This window comes from Petromyzon marinus, chromosome 15 (assembly GCF_048934315.1).
Source record: "Petromyzon marinus isolate PM22_M1 ecotype Great Lakes invasive population chromosome 15, UKy_Petmar_22M1.pri1.0, whole genome shotgun sequence".
In the NCBI taxonomy this organism is placed as follows: Eukaryota; Metazoa; Chordata; class Hyperoartia; order Petromyzontiformes; family Petromyzontidae; genus Petromyzon; species Petromyzon marinus.
In genome coordinates this window covers 13,245,426-13,264,484 of record NC_133681.1, presented here as the reverse complement: position 1 = coordinate 13,264,484, position 19,059 = coordinate 13,245,426, and the positions used below count along the sequence as shown (strand labels likewise).

General features: G+C 46.4%; 1 protein-coding gene across 1 annotated transcript in view; it reads right to left on the bottom strand.

The window, feature by feature from the left end:
- Positions 1–6,068: 6,068 nt before the first annotated feature.
- The window catches only part of LOC116942688 (delta-type opioid receptor), a 51,469-nt gene continuing 38,478 nt past the window's right edge, over positions 6,069–19,059 (bottom strand). Inside the window, exon 6 of the mRNA XM_032954919.2 lies at positions 6,069–18,750. Within this exon, the coding sequence (XP_032810810.2) occupies positions 18,277–18,750 (474 nt within the window). The 3' untranslated portion in view covers positions 6,069–18,276. The remainder of the gene's footprint in view (positions 18,751–19,059) is intronic.

Genomic DNA, 19,059 nt, shown 5'->3' with positions numbered 1-19,059 from the left:
CACGGCGTAGTGTGTTACCAATTGTTTTCTTGGTGACTATGGTCCCAGCTGCCTTGAGATCATTGACAAGATCCTCCCGTGTAGTTCTGGGCTGATTCCTCACCGTTCTCATGATCATTGCAACTCCACGAGGTGAGATCTTGCATGAAGCCCCAGGCCGAGGGAAATTAGGAGCACTCCCTTTAAGAGTGTGCTCCTAATCTCAGCTCGTTACCTGTATAAAAGACACCTGGGAGCCAGAAATCTTTCTGATTGTGTTTCTTCCATTTGCGAATAATCGCACCAACTGTTGTCACCTTCTCACCAAGCTGCTTGGCAATGGTCTTGTAGCCCATTCCAGCCTTGTGTAGGTCTACAATCTTGTCCCTGACATCCTTGGATAGCTCTTTGGTCTTGGCCATGGTGGAGAGTTTGGAATCTGATTGATTGCTTCTGTGGACAGGTGTCTTTTATACAGGTAACAAGCTGAGATTAGGAGCACTCCCTTTAAGAGTGTGCTCCTAATCTCAGCTCGTTACCTGTATAAAAGACACCTGGGAGCCAGAAATCTTTCTGATTGAGAGGGGGTCAGATACTTATTTCCCTCATTAAAATGCAAATCAATTTATAACATTTTTGACATGCGTTTTTCTGGATTTTGTGGTTGTTAGTCTGTCTCTCACTGTTTAAATAAACCTACCATTAAAATTATAGACTGATCATTTCTTTGTCAGTGGGCAAACGTACACAATCGGCAGGGGATCAAATACTTTTTTTCCCTCACTGTATTTGTTGTTTGAACATTTTAACTCCCGTTGTATTGCCAGAAATGGTTAAAAAAAAACCTCGTTCTTATTTTGGATACTGCAAACAACAACAAAAAAGTGTCCCAAAGACACGCCGATTTGGGGTGCTGCGACTCAGCGTTCGAGGCATACGCTCCGTGAGGAAGCCCCCATCGCCGCCGCCGCCGTGTCACGGTGCCTTTTGTTTAGAGGACATCGCGAACTCTTTGCCTCTTTGTTCGCATCCACTTAGCGGAGCCGCGGCGCGTGCCCGTGGAACAACAGAGAGCCACCAACCGTGTCCTGGAGCGCCGTTGAAGCGTGCGACACCCGCATTGTTTGTCAAATAACAGCACGATCGACCATCGTCATTGCTCGCGATAAATGTACGTGCCGTACATTTAATACAAATCTATTTTAATAATAATAATAATAACCCATGATTATAAATAACACTATGTAACACAATTTTTGTTCCTGAGTAGTAAGTGTTATTTCGTAATTGCTTATGCCTGAAAAGTATAGAAAATGGCTATTATTCTCCCACAAACTTTGCTTTTGTGACCAGGACAGTGATATTTTGAAATATGAATACCGATTTTCAATGAGAAAATTGTGTCTTTTCGTTCAAATAAAGTCAGAAAAAACAACATATGAATCAAAATTTACATGTATTTATACTAAAGTAATACAAAAATGACTACAAAAGATTTAGAAGTGAGTAGTTTATCGAGATTTACGGTTATACTGTAAATCACTTTCACCAATCAGCCCCCAAATGTACTCCCATCACATTCTCGTTATACTGTCCTTGGTAGCAGCGTTCAAAGTCCAGTATATCCTGGGGGAAGCGCTCGCCTTGCTCCTCGGAGTACGTTCCCATGTTCTCCTTGAATTTATCAAGGATGTGGACTTTGAGGGACATCCTACAGCCCATTGTGCCGTAGTTCTTCACCAGAGTCTCAACCAGCTCCACGTAGTTTTCGACCTTTTGATTGCCCAGGAACCCGCGAACCACTGCGACAAAGCTGTTCCAAGCCGCTTTCTCCTTACTAGTGAGCTTCTTGGGGAATTAATTGCACTCCAGGATCTTCTTTATCTGTGGTCCAACGAAGACACCGGCTTTGACCTTTGCCTCAGACAGCTTAGGGAAGACGTCTTGAAGGTATTTTAAGGCTGCCGACTCCTTATCTACGGCTCTGACAAATTGTTTCATGAGGCCCAGTTTGATGTGCAGTGGTGGCATCAGCACCTTCCGGGGGTCCACCAGTGATTCCCACTTGACGTTGTTCCTCCCCACAGAGCACTCGGGCCTATGTGTCCACTCCCGCCTGTGGTAGTGCACCATGGTGTCCCTGCTCTCCCAAAGGAAAAGATAGCAGGGAAACTTGGTAAAACCGCCTTGGAGACCCGATGACCTCCCAGCTGTACTCATCATACTTCAAGGTATCCAGCAAGGTCTTGATGCTGTTGTAATCCTCATTGAGGTGCACCGAGTGAGCCAGGGGAAGAGACGGGTACTTGTTACCATTATGGAGCGGCACGGCTTTGAGGCTCCTGGATGAGCTGTCAATGAAGAGGCGCCACTCATTCTGGTTACAGGCGATTCCAATTGCCTCGATCAGACTGGTCAGATTGTGGCAGAAGCAGAGCCCATCTTGACGGGTGAAGAAGCTGCAAAAAGGTTGGTGACGCTTCCTCTGATCTGCGACTTGCACACTTTTATCCAACAAGTTCCACTGCTTGAACCTAGACGTCAAAAGCTCGGCATTGGAGTTGGTGAGACCAAGATCTTTGATCAAGTCGTTGAGGTCTTTTTGGTTGGGGTAGTATGGGTTTCTCTCCTCAGCTCCACCTCTGAAATTGCCATCTGCATCTACAACGTCTTCCTCACTCTCTGACTTGCTGCTCTCTCTCCGGAGGAGTGGGTACGGAGAACTCATGGCAGTGTGGCACCGGGGCGATGGATGAAGGAAGGTCCGGATACGTGATAGCAGGTGCATTCTTGCCAGTCCAACGTTTGGAACGGTCCACCATGCAGAAGCAGCAGTTGCTTGAGTGGTCAGTGGGTTCCAGCCAAATTCTTGGGATAGCGAACTTCATGGCTCTCCTTTCCCCTCTTTACCATCGTACAAAAATCCATTTATTTCACCCATGACTAATGTGTAAGAGATTCTCGCAACATTTTTTATATATGATATATTTTTTCAATAATATTGAAAATTGTAAAACATTTTAAGATTAAAAACTTTTACAATTTAATATTTTTTTACAAATTTTATAACATAAAATTCCGAGCAACAATTGTTGTGGAGAAAGATGGCAAGCTGCCATTCTTGGATGTTCTGTTTGAGAGGAGACCTCATGGCTCATTGGGACATTCTGTCCACACAGATTCCTACTTGAAACCTGATTCCCACCACCACCCGACGCAAAATAATTCTCTCATCAAAACGTTATACCACAGGGCTCATTGAAATTCGGACCAACACCACCTGACCAGTGAATTAAAACATATGCATCTGGCCCTCAAAAGGAATGGATACTCTCATCGTACCATCCGCCAAGCTGTTTCTCCCTCCATACAGAAACAACCACTTGATACTCCGATCAAAACCATCACACTGCCATATATAGCAGGCGTTACTAAAAAGATCTCCAAAATTCTAAACAAACACAAGATCCTGGTCCGGTTCAATACAGTACACAAAATCCGTGACCTGATCCCTTCCGTGAAGGATGTCATTCCTGACTTACAGTACCCCGGAGTTTACAGATTGATCTGCACCTGTGGTGACTGCTATATCGGGGAGACGAAACGACATGTCTCTGACCGAATTCGCGAGCACAAATCAAATTTGAAACATGGCAGAACGAATTATTCTGCCATAGCTGATCACTGTTACAACGCTGTAGGTGATCACGATATAATTTTCTCCGATACCAAGGTTCTTTGCAAACCCACGGGTTTTTATCAGAGATTTGTTCACGAGGCAATTCAGATTTACAAACACAAACACAATTTCAACCGAGAAGATGGTTTCAAATTAAGCAACCATTGGAAAGATAAAATTTTGATTTAAAGCTTTCGTGACTGCAGTAATTCATATTCTTAGTTTTTTCGGTAAAGTCACGTTGAAGAAAAACAACAAAATAACAAAATATATATAAAACAATAAAAAATTCTCACGACGTTTCGACCATAACTCAAACGGTCATCATCAGGTGTGTCGGTTTGCATAAATTTATTTTGAAAACGGAATATTTATTTATTTATATATATAAAAATAACGTTTGCGTCACGCGCAACGATTGGCTGTTTGCCAGGACTAGTCCATCTATTTTTTGAAAAGAGGAGGGGGGAGACGAAATTTGTTTTTATGTATGCTGTCTGATAAATCATTTCAGTTCTTGATTGATTGTTCACGCTTACAGTGGCTTTCAGACAGCATACATAAAAACAAATTTCGTCTCCCCCCTCCTCTTTTCAAAAAATAGATGGACTAGTCCTGGCAAACAGCCAATCGTTGCGCGTGACGCAAACGTTATTTTTATATATATAAATAAATAAATATTGCTGTTTTCAAAATAAATTTATGCAAACCGACACACCTGATGATGACCGTTTGAGTTATGGTCGAAACGTCGTGAGAATTTTTTATTGTTTTATATATATTTTGTTATTTTGTTGTTTCTCTTCAACGTGACTTTACCGAAAAAACTAAGAACATTGGAAAGATGTTCTAAATCGAACCAAATATTAAACTAATTTTCAATGGTACAGTATATTTTTTCAAGTAGTGATACCCCAAACTTTCGCAGCTGCTTAAATTCCCTTTTCACACCATCAATAGGTAAACTCCCCCTCCCCCCCTCGCCGGTCTGCACATGTTCACCCCCTCTACACCGTTCATCATGCTAAGTCCGCCAATTATATGCTAATTTTTATGCTAATTCCTTTGTCAAGGCACCTTACTTCCTCTCACACAAGCTTAAAGGTCGCGGTCTGAGCTTGGCTGTGTTCACTCCAGCGCTGTCCTCGAGACAGTCTGGTCCCTTCACCTGATAAAGAAGGCCACTTGTATTGTGGCCGAAACGTCGTGATTTTTTTTTTTTTTTTATACTTTTACGTGACTTTACCGAATAGAACCAAAGAGTATGGATCTCTGCAGTCACTAAAGCTTCAAATCTAGAACTGTCCATCTTACCTTCCAGAGTTTTTTTACTTTGCTCGCAGGTGAAATGAGGCGCCCAGGGTTTGTCTTGATCTCCGACAGGCATGCCGAAATATGCTTTGTAGGCCTCACACATCTTAGCAGAAGCTTTCACAGAGTACTCTTTCGCTTTTCATATTCTTTGGTTCTTTCGGTAAAGTCACGTGGATAGAAAATAATAATAAAGTGAAAATAAAAATAATACAAATAAAATGAAAATAAAAACCACGACGTTTCGATAGCAACACAAGCGGTCGTCATCAGGAAAAGGGGGCTTAGCCTCTAAAGGCAAACTGTTTATAAAGGTTTATAGTGGGCGTAGCCCAAGTGTCAGCAGCATGGGCGGGGCAGCTTATGTTAATGTGAGTGATGGTAGTCGTGGGCAACGACGGCGATGGTGGTGGGTTTCCACCAATTACGTAAAGGGCTGCCAGGTAATCATTGCGCCTCGCTTTACACACTCACACTGTTGACGGTAGAGGTTGCTGCTAGAGGTGATGGTAGTAGTGAGTGGTGATGGTCCTGGTGGTGGGCTTCCACCAATTAAAGGACTGCCAAGTCTAAAATGGAAACATTACAGCCAGTTATGACTTGAACTGGTCGATAACGTCCTTCTAGTGATTGCTGACATTTGTTCCTATCTTCTCGGTTCAAATTGTGTCTATGTCTGATAAATTGGCCGCAGACATAGCAAAATGCGTCTGCCGGATGCTTGCAGCCTCTTGTTGCCATCTCATAAAAATGCAGATATGTATCCACTTAGGCAGCTGGAACTAAACTGAACTGGTGGGCTTAAGGCCCCTGTATTTATACTGCTATTTATATGACTGGAAAGTTCTAGAATGTTCTAGAAGTTACTCCAAGTTTACTCAGCTCTGAATCTATCTTAAATGTTCTGGAAAATAGGTAAATTTCAAAATATCACTGTCCTGGTCACAAAAGCAAAGTTTGTGGGGAATAATAGCCATTTTTCTGTACTTTTGAGGCATAAGCAATTAGTAAATACCCAGGAACAAAAAAAAAATGCGTTACACAGTGTAATAACCCATTACCACCGACGACGCGAATAACAAAACGTGGGGCAAAGACATTTCCATTGAAACATTTATTCAAAGACGAACCCGAGTGCATGATGAGCTGAAACACAGTAGGCACATATGTATGTCACGCGTAGCGTTTGAAGGCTTCAATACAGTATAATAGTACAATAGAGAGACACGATCACGCCACTTTACAGCAAACTACACAGACCTACCTACAATGTAAGTGCTGCATAGTCACTAATGAACTCAAATGACCAGACTATAATGCGCACTCGAAGCATTCCAAGTGTAATTGTGACTTTTAATGCAGCTATTTTCAAAGCTGTTTAAAATGTGGATAGCTTTGTCCAATTAGGCATTTTTGAGAGTTGTATTGAATGTTCATTTTAGAACATAACTGTAGTTTTAGAAAGCAAAAATACAAGGTGGTATTAAACGACGAACTAGATTCAGATTATGCTCGTATTAATAATATAGGAAAAAAATACTATATAACTGTCAGTGGTAGAGAAAATATCTTGACATTTTATCTAACTGGTTTAATTCAGCAGGTACAAAGCATTGTAAATGTTCACTGCTTGAAAGAAAAATTACCTTGAATTCATAGTAATATCCGTATTTTGTGTCAGGATTTATTCATATCAGAATTGTGGCCATTATTGGTTTGACTGCCAACACACACAGATACACTGAAACAAAAATTGTTGTTAACAAACGTCCTTGTATTTTTGCTAAACAAAAGATATTTAAAACGTTGGGTGCAAAAAATAATTGTTTTATTTTTTCCATTTTCAAAATGTTTTGCTTTACACTTGGAGCCAAGTGACCCATTAAAGTCAACGTGAGTGGGGGTCAAAGAGGTGGATCTATAAGCGCAAAGCAAAGTTGTGCCACAGTAACGAAGAGGCAAAATGGTTTTGATGGTGCTGGCTTCTTACACTGCAGCAATCGAATGGCCATATCTTCCTACCCACAGTAACACTGCACGTGAAGCGCCAAAGTTATCTTGCAAAGCTTTTGTACCACAACAAAACCTCTGCACCCACGGCTAACTGAACTGCACTCGCCATCCAAATGTGAGAAGTTTCGAAAAAAAAAGGACCCCACAGTAGTTTCCACCTCTCCGATCACAAATTTACATTCCGTTTCCACCGGCCCTTGCATGTAAACCATTGTAAATGTAAACTGAATGAGAAGTTCTCCCTCGCCGGGTGAAATTTTATTCAAATTCATCCAAAAAATTGGTTTTGGACAACCCCGCTGGGCATTTGGTTACACCTGGCGGCAGAGTCAATTCGCGTGCGTCCATCGCCACGTTCGGCTGCTCCTGACAAAAGCATCGGAGAGCAGTTCAGACGAGAACCAATATGAGCATGGGCAACTCCGAGGCCACGTAATATTCCATCATTCGTGTGTGCGTGTGCTCCATTGCACTCCCTCAAAGTAGCACGCACACTGCTATGCTTCTTTCTCGCCCCACTTAAACTTGTCAGGCTCAATGTTGGTTTAGATTCAGCACCTAACAGGTATGCCAGCAACTGGACATGCTTTTTGCCTTGTGAGGTTCCTGCTGCAAACAATTGCACTTCTTACATTTGACACAGAGTCTTCAAACACCACTGTCGAAGATTAGACGAGCAATGTGTGTGTGTGTGTTGTAAAAATTCACAACACGATCAACGTCATACACCTGACAGCGTCTTCAACAATATGTATGTTATTATTTGAAATATATTTTATTATTTTATCGTTTCCCTTCAACGTGACTTCACCGAAAGAACCAAGAATGTGAATCACTGCAGTCACGAAAGCTTTAATTGTGCAAACGGCTATTCCTTACGTGAGTTGTTTTTTTACATTCTCGCCAGCCATGTAGTTCCGCTACGCTGTGTTATCTGTGATATATGCTGTCTGTTCTTTAAAAAAAAAACACGTACACACTTTTTTTTGTTACACTGCAGCAAAACCAAAATTCTTTCCCTTCATTGCCACAAGTTACTCCGTGCGGCGATCTCCGAGTCTGCTTCAAGGCGGCAACGGCGTGCGGATTCACGTGAAGTGTGTCAGAGTAGCAGCAGTACAAATGCAGGATTAAAAATACGTTCCATGACATTCATCCGATCCCCCAAGCAAACATTTACACAGGCGTCGATGGATGTCTAAGTGGCGATAACGCAGCAGCTGTTTTTTGACCACTTGCAGACTTCAGTTTCCGTTACCACTGGTACCCACCCCCTCCCCCTCCGTGTTACGGACACAGTTCCAGTGCAACCAAACGACTGAGCCAGGGGTGGCCAAATGTTCTGACCCTTGCGGACCGCAATCGTCACATTCGCCCCAGAGGCCACAACACGGTAACACCCGAGGGATGGGATGGGCAGGGGGGGGGGGGAGTGGTCGGCAGATTCGCTCGTTCGCTCGCTCCGTTTGGCTGTGGAGTTTCTTTTAACTTATACATTTGCGTTAAATACTCGTGTCTGTTTCCATAGTGTCCCGGGCCACCACCCCCCCACCGCCAACGTTCGCTCACTGGATATCTGTATGTTTAAAAGTTGCAGACAAGTCGCGCGCGGCTCGATGATTCTTTGGCGGGGAGTCGGATGCGCCTCGCGAAAGCCACGGGTTTGGCCGTCTGCCAAACACCCCACGGTCATGAATGATATCAAAACAACTGCGAATACTTTTTTTTTAAACACCGATAGCTCAAAACACTGAACACAACAACGTGCCTGTATAAGTTCATAAATGACATTGATGTTTCAAGCTGTCGTATTGATTTTCTTTCAATCTTTTCGCAAACTAAGGATCCTTTGCAGAAAATATAATGACCACAGTTGGTGTGTGTGATGTACGCTGATTGTGTGCGTGCATATGCTTCAAACGCACGCGCATGTCTGTACCGCATAACATTAGTCGTTCAAAGGCTTTGAAAACTCAATATGCACTACAGTATACGTATGCACTGCCTCCTTTTAATTTCAATAGCCACCAATAATATATAACAATGCTGTGTCATATTATGTAAGTACACAAAAATGTGGTTTAAAGCATCTCAACGATATACTGGTGAAACCTACCGCAAATGTTTTATTCTCAAAACATACTGACTACTCGCAGCTGTACATAATGTATATTAATCATATTTCAGATTTTTTTTATATATTATTTTTTTTTGCAGTTAAAATTGAATGTACAAACCCCAAAGTTCACAGTCAAAAGTACAGCATTTTGAAAAGGTAGTTTAATTTGTTTGCGGGATGCATAAATGGTTTGCGCGGCCGTGGCAGCTCTTTAAATGACATCAAACACGAGCCAAGATTCATGGCGCTAAGGCTCGAAACTGCAGACGGCGTTGATGCTACTGAAAGCGATATGCTGCGAACGACAGACCTCCACACACGCGTGTCTCTACGTGAGTTGCAGGGTTTAAGTTTAAAGTCCACATCACCACACACAAATGCGAACTGTCGGCTCTTTTCCACTGCACAACCGAGCCACGGCAGGGCCCGTGCCAAGCCAGCCCAGTGGGTGGCATCAGGTGGTTTTATTTTTCTACTGCAGAACCCGACCCTTGCCACCGATGTCACGAACATCGTTAAAATCGCCCCTGTCTCTAGTTGACCTCAAGTCAGGTTTGGACGTGTTGTGAGGCCAGGGTTTCACAGTTTGGTTATGGCTCGGCTCGGCAAATAGCCAGTGGAAAAATCACCCGTGCGTACCACGAGGGCCCACATAGTGGCGCAGCTCATATGAAGAGGCGTGCGTGCGTGCGTGATTCTGGACGCCCAAGCGAAGCGAGACTGACCACTTTTTCCAAGTTGAACGGTCGCAGCTGAATTCTAAAAGCAAGATACTTCGCTCGTATTGAGACATCCATATCGAGGAACATTTTTTTTTCCGACTGAAAGTACTTGAGCACTTCACGGATCCGTGGTCAAGTATTTCCAGTGTGCGCTTTCATGTCACTGCCAATGCAGCCCTTGAATTGCGATTTCAAAATGTTCACCGCCGAGCTGTGCTACTGTTAATGCGCAGCCATCAGGCATCCAACCACGCAACGATCCATAAAATGTTTGCACTCACGACACATGCCACGAATCGTGCGTATGAGCAAAGATTGATTGGCATGCGTGCATTTTAAATATAAATTGTGTGGTGATGTTATATTCAGGCTAACGGAGTGAACTAAACAACAACAAAAAGAACACGAGACAGTATAAACCGACACAATAATAAATTACGACCATAAATCATAGCAATCAAATAATTTCTGCTTGCCATACTTCCAATAGCCAAGATGTGTGTGCCAAGCATCCTAACAAGGACACCATCACGATACACGTGAGCATTGATCACGTCTCGAGTGGGTTCGGATTCACGTTAACTTACAGAGGGGTAACCAAAAAGTCCACTGCCTGACATGTAACGCAATGAGTGACCTTGATGAGGCTGTTCATTTTTCCACGTAGTCCGCATAGAAGTGCAGTGCATTCGCTCCAATAAAAGTTCCAACCGGAAGATCACTTTGCCTGGCACCTCAAAGCACCCCGTCACTATCACTACGTAATGTATTATCCTCTTAGTGATTTTCTAATGGTTCAGACCGGTGAAAGTCACCCAGAGCCAGCTTCTGTGAATACATTGCAGGTTCATATTCTTGGTTCTTTCGGTAAAGTCACGTAGAAGGAAAACAATAAAATAATAAAAAATATAAAACAATAAAATTCTCACTAAGAATAAAATTCTCACTAATAATTTTATTGTTTCATATTTGAAACATTTTATTGTTTTCCTTCTACGTGAATTTACCGAAAGAACCAAGAATATGAATCCCTGCAGTCACGAAAGCTTTAAATCAAAATTTAACATTACAGGTTGTTTGTCCCGCTCTTCTACATTTTTCTACGGATTTCTTTGAATTCATTTTTCACGCCTTAATTTTTCATGATAATAAACGTGATTCCAAACGTCTGTTTAATCGACATCGGTAGTCTACTGCTATGGCATTTGGGAACGTGTTCACACTCTTGTACGAACACTCCTATACGAACTTTTATGTCAGGCCACAGACTTTTTCATCACCCCTCGCCGTACGCGTGGATTATTCTCGACTGCGCGCAGAACGAAGCGTTGATTCGTCCATTGAAATGCACATTTAAGCTCACGAGGCATGAGTCAAATGCATCGCGAGCGATTGTATTATATGCTAATTAGATCACGGTGTGACATTTAGGCTGATGTTGACCACAAAACTGGACCAACGACACAACAAAACATTAAAACATGAAACAGAACAAACGAGGTGGTATAAACTTGACGTAAAAAAAAAGGATTGCTGAATCGAATCATCTCCATTTGTGACATTTTAATCGAATCGCTAGCGGGAATAGTATCATTACATGCCCATCAGATGCGTGGCATTTTGGATTATAACGTGACAACTTGGCGTGAGTGCATGGGTAGGCGAAGTATTCCTGCACCACAGTTATATAGCTATTGACAGCTGCTAAAATGAGGATATTTGAAACCACTGGGCACAGTGTGGCTTTAAAAACGTGCAGTGTCACTTGTTAAAGCACGGCTCATCGGCACCGTCTATCTGTGGCATTCGTAAAATCACACCAAAACTCACAAAAGCTGGTAAAAGACTACAGCACTTAAATTGTCATAAGCAATGGACACATCCAGTGTTGTGGAATAAACGTTCGGACTACTTTCTTTCAGATTTTTTTTTTAAATACATACGCACTTGTAATATATTTATACCACGTATGAAACCCGTGCAATGTTGTACGTATCACACGGAAATCTGGAATTCTGAGAAATAATGTAACTCAAATGAAGGTTTTAAAATGTACGTTTTGCGTGTCAGTATTCATCATTTAATTTAGTGCTTTAATGTTTTAAATCCAAAGAATGTTAATATTGAGATTGGGATGTTCACAGGAATGTACCAGTATTAAGGTATACTCTCTATTATATTTAATCGGTTATTATAATACAGTAATTCATCGATGTTGTTCTCGTCACCGGTAATCACTGTCCGTGGGTACATGAACACCTTAGCACACACGAAGCATGGTTTTAAGATGACTGCGGTCTAGTATGACAGTAATTATCCACCTTCAAAGAGCAACACATCCACGACAACTGCACACACGTTTCCATACTTATATATTAAAATGTATGTTATATATGCGTACGTACGTATATATGTTAGTTTTTCAACAACGAACACATACACAGCCTGCGTTCTTTGCAGGGCCATCCCCGTCCCATATCGTGAGCTCCCTCCGATGTGTCTGACCCCGACCTCACCGTCGAAAGCTCTCCCCGAGAGAGGGAGAGAGGGAAGGGAGAGAGAATCTTGCAGCGAGCGACTTCATCCGCAAACACAAAACCACCCCAGATCGCTCAGAAACCTCAAGTCTCTTCAAGTCTTGCTCGCGAGTGAGTCGCGAGCAGGGCTCCTGCACGGGCGCCCAGCAAACTGCGCAGGCGATTCCGACTTCACCGAAGCATTGGTCCGTGCTCAGGTTGCTTTTCTGTTGTTACATTTTTTTTTCAAAATAATTTTTATTGGCTGGAGTCGCGAATGACGTGCGCGCTCAGGCGGGCAGTGAGTGAGCAGCGACGCGGTCCGCTCACGGACGGCGCGTCGTCCGTCGTGTGTGTGTGTGCGTTGCGTCGTCCGCCGTGTGTGTGTGTGCGCGTTGCGTCGTCTGCCGGGTGTGTGTGTGTGTGTGCGTTGCGTCGTCCGCCGGGTGTGTGTGTGTGTGTTGCATCGTCCACCGTGTGTGTGTGCGCGTTGCGTCATCCGCTGGGTGTGCGTGTGTGTGCGTTGCGTCGTCCGCCGGATGTGTGTGTGTGCGTTGGGTCATCCGCTTACTGCGGAAGAGAGGCTGCCACTCCTCTGTCAGGAGCTGAACCGGTACCGCCTGGATCTCTGTGGCATTCAGGGGGTCCGGTAGACCGGTTCTGGCTCCTGCCACCATGAGGGGTGGACAGTTCTCTACTCGGGGCAGCAGACTGCCAAACAACAGGGTGTGGCTCTTCTTTTGAACAAAAGAATGAAGGGGGCGTGGGAGCGTGGCGGTGAGGTGTGGGAAGCTGTAAGCCCCAGGCTACTTTGGGCTCGCCTTCCCATCAATCGGAGGCGTCGTGGTTACTTATGCCCCCACCGAAGACGAACATCCGTGGAGGGATGCAGGCAAAGCCGATGAGTCAGATGCCTTCTATGACCTCTTGTCACAGGTGCTGGCTAAAGTGGCCCTTCGGGATAGAGTTATCTTGTTGGGTGACTTCAATGCCCGAGTTGGTCATGATGCTGGCACCTGGTCTGGAGTGATTGGAGGGCATGGGCCAGATCAGCTCAATAGCAACGGTAGGAGGCTGCTAGATTTTTGTGCAGCCCATGGGCTTGTAATTACCAACACGCTGTTCCGGCATCGGCGCATCCACACAACATCATGGATGCATGCCGGGGTCCAAGCAAGAACATCTGTTGGACTACATAGTGACGGACCAGCGGATGCGAGCCCATGTCCTTGACACCAGGACGTACCGTGGAGCTGATCTGCCCTCTGACCATCGACTTGTCATCTGTAAGATGCGCCTGCCATTCTTCCGCTCCGGTGGTGGGTGTACACCCAGGACCCCATTCCAAGCTAAAGTGGCCTGGTTTCAGTTATCTGATGAAAGTTGAAAGCGAGAAATTCATCATCACCTGCGGCTGGGGTTGGCATCGTCCCCCACTCCTCCTGATGTCGAGGGTAAATGGGCGAGGTTTAGGACTGTCACTCATGCAGCTGCATTGGCTGCTTTGGGTAAGCGGTCCAGACCTCCCCAGAGACCCTGGCTGACAGAGGAGGTGTTCAGGATAGTTGAGAAAAAGCGACAGGCCAACTGTCATCGGCAACAGAATCCCACATCAGAGAATGAGGAGGCTTACCGCAGCCTTCGCTCGGAGGTTCGGAGAGCTGAGGCACTGCAAGGATGGTTGGTGGTCGCGGGTTGCTGAGGAGATGGAGTCTGCCTCAGTGGCCTGCGATCACAAATCTCTATTTAACTCCATCAAAAAAGTAACCTGCAGCGCCTCACCTATTACCATCATTAGGGGAAAAAACGGTGATCCAATCTCCGACCCCCAGGAACAGGTTTGCAGATTTGCTGAGCATTTCTGTGAGGTCCTGGGGGAGGGAAAATCCCTCAGCCAGGAAAACATCGTGGCACAAAGTGAGGATTACCCTGCTGAGGCTGCGGTGCCTCAAATATTGGAAGAAGTCACCCCCTGTGAGTGGCTGGGTGAAGTGCCATCTGTTGAGGAAGTACTGAAGGCGATCCGGAGTCTGAGACCAGGAAAGGCAGTGGGCAGAGATGATCTCCCAAGCGAAATGCTGAAGGAGGGTGGCGTTTGTGTACAGACTGCCCTATATGACATCATAACAACAGTCTGGACCACTGGACGGGTTCCGCAGGATTGGAAGGATGCCCAGACTGTAACAACTACAGGGGCATCTCAATCCTCAGTGTGCCGGGAAAGGTCCTGGCAAGAATTATTCAACATCGCCTTACCAGGCACGCTAAGGAGAGGCTTGCGGAGCCCCAATGCGGTTTCAGGAAAGGGCGGTCCTGCACAGATGCCATATTTTCTGTCCGTCTGCTACAGCAGAGGTGTAGGGAATTCCAGCAAGGCCTACATCTCTGCTTTATTGACCTGGTCAAGGCCTATGATACCATCGGTAGGCCTGGGCTCTGGGTTGTTCTTCGGGCTTTTGGAGTACCTGACCCTCTGCTCACAATCATTAAGGACCTTCATGATGGTGAGCGGGCCCGGGCAAAACTACGTGGCCGGGAGTCAAGAGCCATTCCTTGTACACCTTGGGGTGCGACAGGGATGTCCTCTGGCTCCCACATTATTTAACATCTATTTTGACCAGGTAGTTCGTGAAGCCTTTAACAGCTGTACCGGGGGAATCTCCATATGGTACAGATATAATGGGAGGCTGATCGATGCCCTTGTGCGGTCAAGGGATGGCTCCCTATTGCTCAACCACGTTATGTATGCCGATGATTTGGTAATAGCTGCTCATTCAGAGGAGGAGTTGGAGATGCTGCTGCTGAGACTGGAGCGTGCCACTAAGAGATGGGGCCTTACCATCAGCCCCACCAAAACTAAGCACCTGCCTGGGTATTTTTTACCATCGGACGCTCCACCCCCACAACTCCCAATCGGTGATAGGGCAGTTGTGGAGAGAGTGGAGAGTTTCCCATACCTGGGCAGTGTGCTTATGACCGGCTCCAGTTTAACAGCAGAGGTCTCACTCCGAATCAGTCGAGCGGCAATATCTTTTCATCGGTTGCGTAACGCTGTGTGGAAGCTACCTGGTCTGTCGCTCCGCAATTAGCTTCAGGTCTTCTCGGCCACGGTCATTCCCTCCCTTCTCTACGCTTGCGAAACATGGACCCCTCTAATGGAACATCTTTGCCGGTTAGAACCATTTAGGTTAGCCTGCCTACGAGCCATCCTGGGTTTAACCAGGCTGGATTGTGTGAGGAGCTCACAAATCCTTGAAAGATCTCGGCAAGGTCCCATCGGTGAGCTCCTCCGGCAGGCAAGGCTGCGTTGGCTGGGTCATGTAGCCCGCATGCCCAGCCACCGCATGCCGAAACAGCTTTTGTTCGGCCGGATCGAGGGGGCTAAACGGGCGTGGCACGGGCTAAAGAGATGGAGTGATGTGGTACAGGAGAACGTGGAGCTGAGTGGACTTGCCGATGACTGGTACCAGCGGTGTCAAGATCGGCCTCTGTGGAGGAGGCTCGTGAAGGACGCTGCTACTGGGCAATTGGAGGTAGTCGCCCTCCAACAACAATGGAGGGCGGAGGAGCGAAGCTCACAACAACGAGCGGAGCGCCGGGTGGCTAAAGCACAGCAGGTTGGCACAGTAGGGGGCACAGGTGGTGCATCAGCCAGTCATCTCAGTCATCTTAGTCAGTCGACCCGTGGCACTTGGGTCTGCCCCGTGACCTCCTGCCCGCGGGCGTTCCGACACGTCATGTGGCCTCAAGGTGCACATGGCCTGTCGTCCGCCGGGTGTGTGTGTGTGTGTTTGTTGCGTCGTCCGCCGGGTGTGTGTTTGTTGCGTCGTCCGCCGGGTGTGTGTGTGTGTGTTTGTTGCGTCGTCCGCCGGGCGTGTGTGTGTGCGTTGCGATTCGCCGGGTGTAAAACACTCCCCAACGTTGCGGATTGTATGTACCGTGTGTGTGTTGAACTTCTTTCGCACCGTGCATAGCCAACCGTGGCTAATCGGAGGTGCGGGAGAAGGGCAACAAAAACGAGGATGGGGGTGTGGGGGGCAAAGAACCCCCAGACTAAAGCTGCAAAAAACTTGAAAATGAAGGTGGTGGTAGCTCTTCACACTTCCAAGTTGTAGGGGGGGGGGGTTGCCGTCCTCCACAGAAAGATAAAACACGCGATGTACATGAGCGTCGACGCCGTTACGACGAGTTGGGTTTTCTTTTGCTGCTGCTGCTGCTTCTGCGCGCTGCGTTTTTTTTCGAGGGCTCAAGCGTCCCCCCCCCCACCACCACCACCACCCTCTTCACCTTTCTCTTTCTCCGATCGACCCTCTGTTCTGCAACAGCACTTGGATCGCTGCTACTTTAAAATGTCGTTTAAAAACAAACGCTTTTTGCCCCGTTGACACTTTGCGAGTGTGCGGTTGAAGGGCGAGCGACGTGGGAGCGGCGTCATCTCCTCCCCCGCCACGTGCGTCCGTCTCATCTCCACGTGCGCAACGTGATTGGAGACACGCTTTCAAAACGAAGTGTCGAATACCAGCTCATCATCCGAAAGACAACGAGGAAAATATTTAACTTCGTTATATCCCACCGTTGAAAATAAATGTTATTGCACCAATGTTTTTATTTTTTTGGGAACCCAGCAATAAGTCTTATTTAAAAAAAAACTGCTGGTTTGTTGTTGTTTTTATTTATTTATCTATCCACTAACCTTGTCATAAATGTACATAAATATTACAAAATAAACAACTTGGTATTTCTGCCACTGGTACACACTTGCAAAATATAGCTGCTTTAAATATATTTTTTTTTATGTGAATATGTTTATATGTTCACGAAACTATCTGATCATAATAGGTATATACAGTATCTTCAGCTTGGTGATGGTAATCATTTGCTCGGCTTTGTATAAGCACGATGCAAATTCAAACAAAAAATTTTGCAAATAGATAATATTTTGATTGTATATTTTATCCTGGTCCACTCAGCAACTAAAACTGACAGTTTTGTCCGCATGGAAAGTGCAAAGTTTTATGATACCGATGCGATCCGATTATCAGAATGTGAGCACACGGCTTGTTGTTAAAACTGATTCTCAACAGAAAAAAATTCCTGCATTACATAGCTTGCAGAATCGATCAGTGTTAACAATCGTGTAACCATTTCACGAAGCCTCCTGGGACTATTTTTTAAATATATATTTACAGTAAATAACTTTAGGTTAAAATGCTAATATCTACAATATTCCAAATGTATTTTGTTGCAAGCGCAAGATGCAAACCTTCATTTAAAACAAGCCTGTGTCCAATGAACACGTCTGATTCCTACCACCATCCACAATGAGATTCAATGTCAAATTCAAATACATTCCCTCGTGGATAAACACAACCTAAATGGAGTGCACCCTGCCCGTGTATCTCTTGCCTTGCACAAGTTCTCTTGACGTGTGTGTGTGTGAAATTTGCTTAGTTTCTTTTGCATAAAATCACAAGCACGAGGGGCTTCCGACGGTCTCGCGCTCTCTCCAGTCGCACTCCACCGGCAGAGCCGCGCTGTAAACCTCAAAAGCAGCGCCCACCGTCTGCACCCTCGTAAGGACCCATCTTTCGCGAGCGACGCTGATACCCTCTTTCCACACAAAACCTTCTTGCAGCCGCCTTCACTCGAAGCTTCCCTTCTTCAAGGTCAGGCGAGGCCACGCCGCACTTACACCACCACCACCACCACCGGCTATGATCGGTGTGGGACGTGAAAATATAGGGGGGGGGGGGGGCGCGTTGGGGGAAATAGCAAATAGCCACGGCGGACGGCGGGGGTGGTCGTGGTGGTGATCTCGGCAGTTTAGGGAGAAGGAGGAGGCAGCCTTCGTCAGAGCCCCGTGGTGAGCCTCAGCTCGGACGTGGCGTCGTCCCTCATCCCCGGCGGCGAGGACAACGGCGACAGCTCCACGTCTAGTCATGCGGGGGGGTGCGATGACGTGCGCTCCACGCCGGTGACGGCGGTGGTCTGCTCGGCGAAGAGCGTCGGCGACAGGAGCCCCGCCTGGGTGACCGCGCCGCAGAAGCCGCCGCCGCCGCCGCCGCCGCTGCTCCCGCCGCTGCCCCCCGCGTGGTTGTTGTTGTGGCCGGCGCGCGCCGCGCGGTGGTACGAGGACGACGTGGCGCGGTCGCGGCGCCCGCCGCTGCCCCCGCCGCTGCCCCCGCCGCCGCCGCCTCCGGCGGGGAAGCAGAACTCCTTGAAGCAGCGCTTGAAGTTCTCGTCCAGGAAGGCGTAGAGCACGGGGTTGAGGCAGCTGTTGGTGTAGCCGAGCGCCACGCACGAATACCACGCGGCCGCCATGAACGGTGTCTCCGGGATGGTCATGAGCGCCCTGGCGATGACGAACAGGTGGATGGGCGTCCAGCACACGATGAAGACCGCCACCACCACCTGCAGCCACGGCACGGGTAAGTGCAGGGCACTTACTACATTTGTTTTGGTACAAAGAATACAAATTTCCCCCAAGGGTTGCACTGCTCTACGATAGAGCCGAGCGGATTCTTTGTCCGGTGGTGTGACGCCAATACCATGATCGGGATGACATTGGGAAAACATCCAACGTGAAGTTTTCAATGATTCAAATGTCCACCCTGGCATCATCAGTTTGTGTACTCAGTGGTGTAGGTTATGGAGTGTGCAGGCAGTCAACTGCACTGGGTCCCATGGGCTGAAGGGGCCAAGGCTCTGGGTAATGAAGGG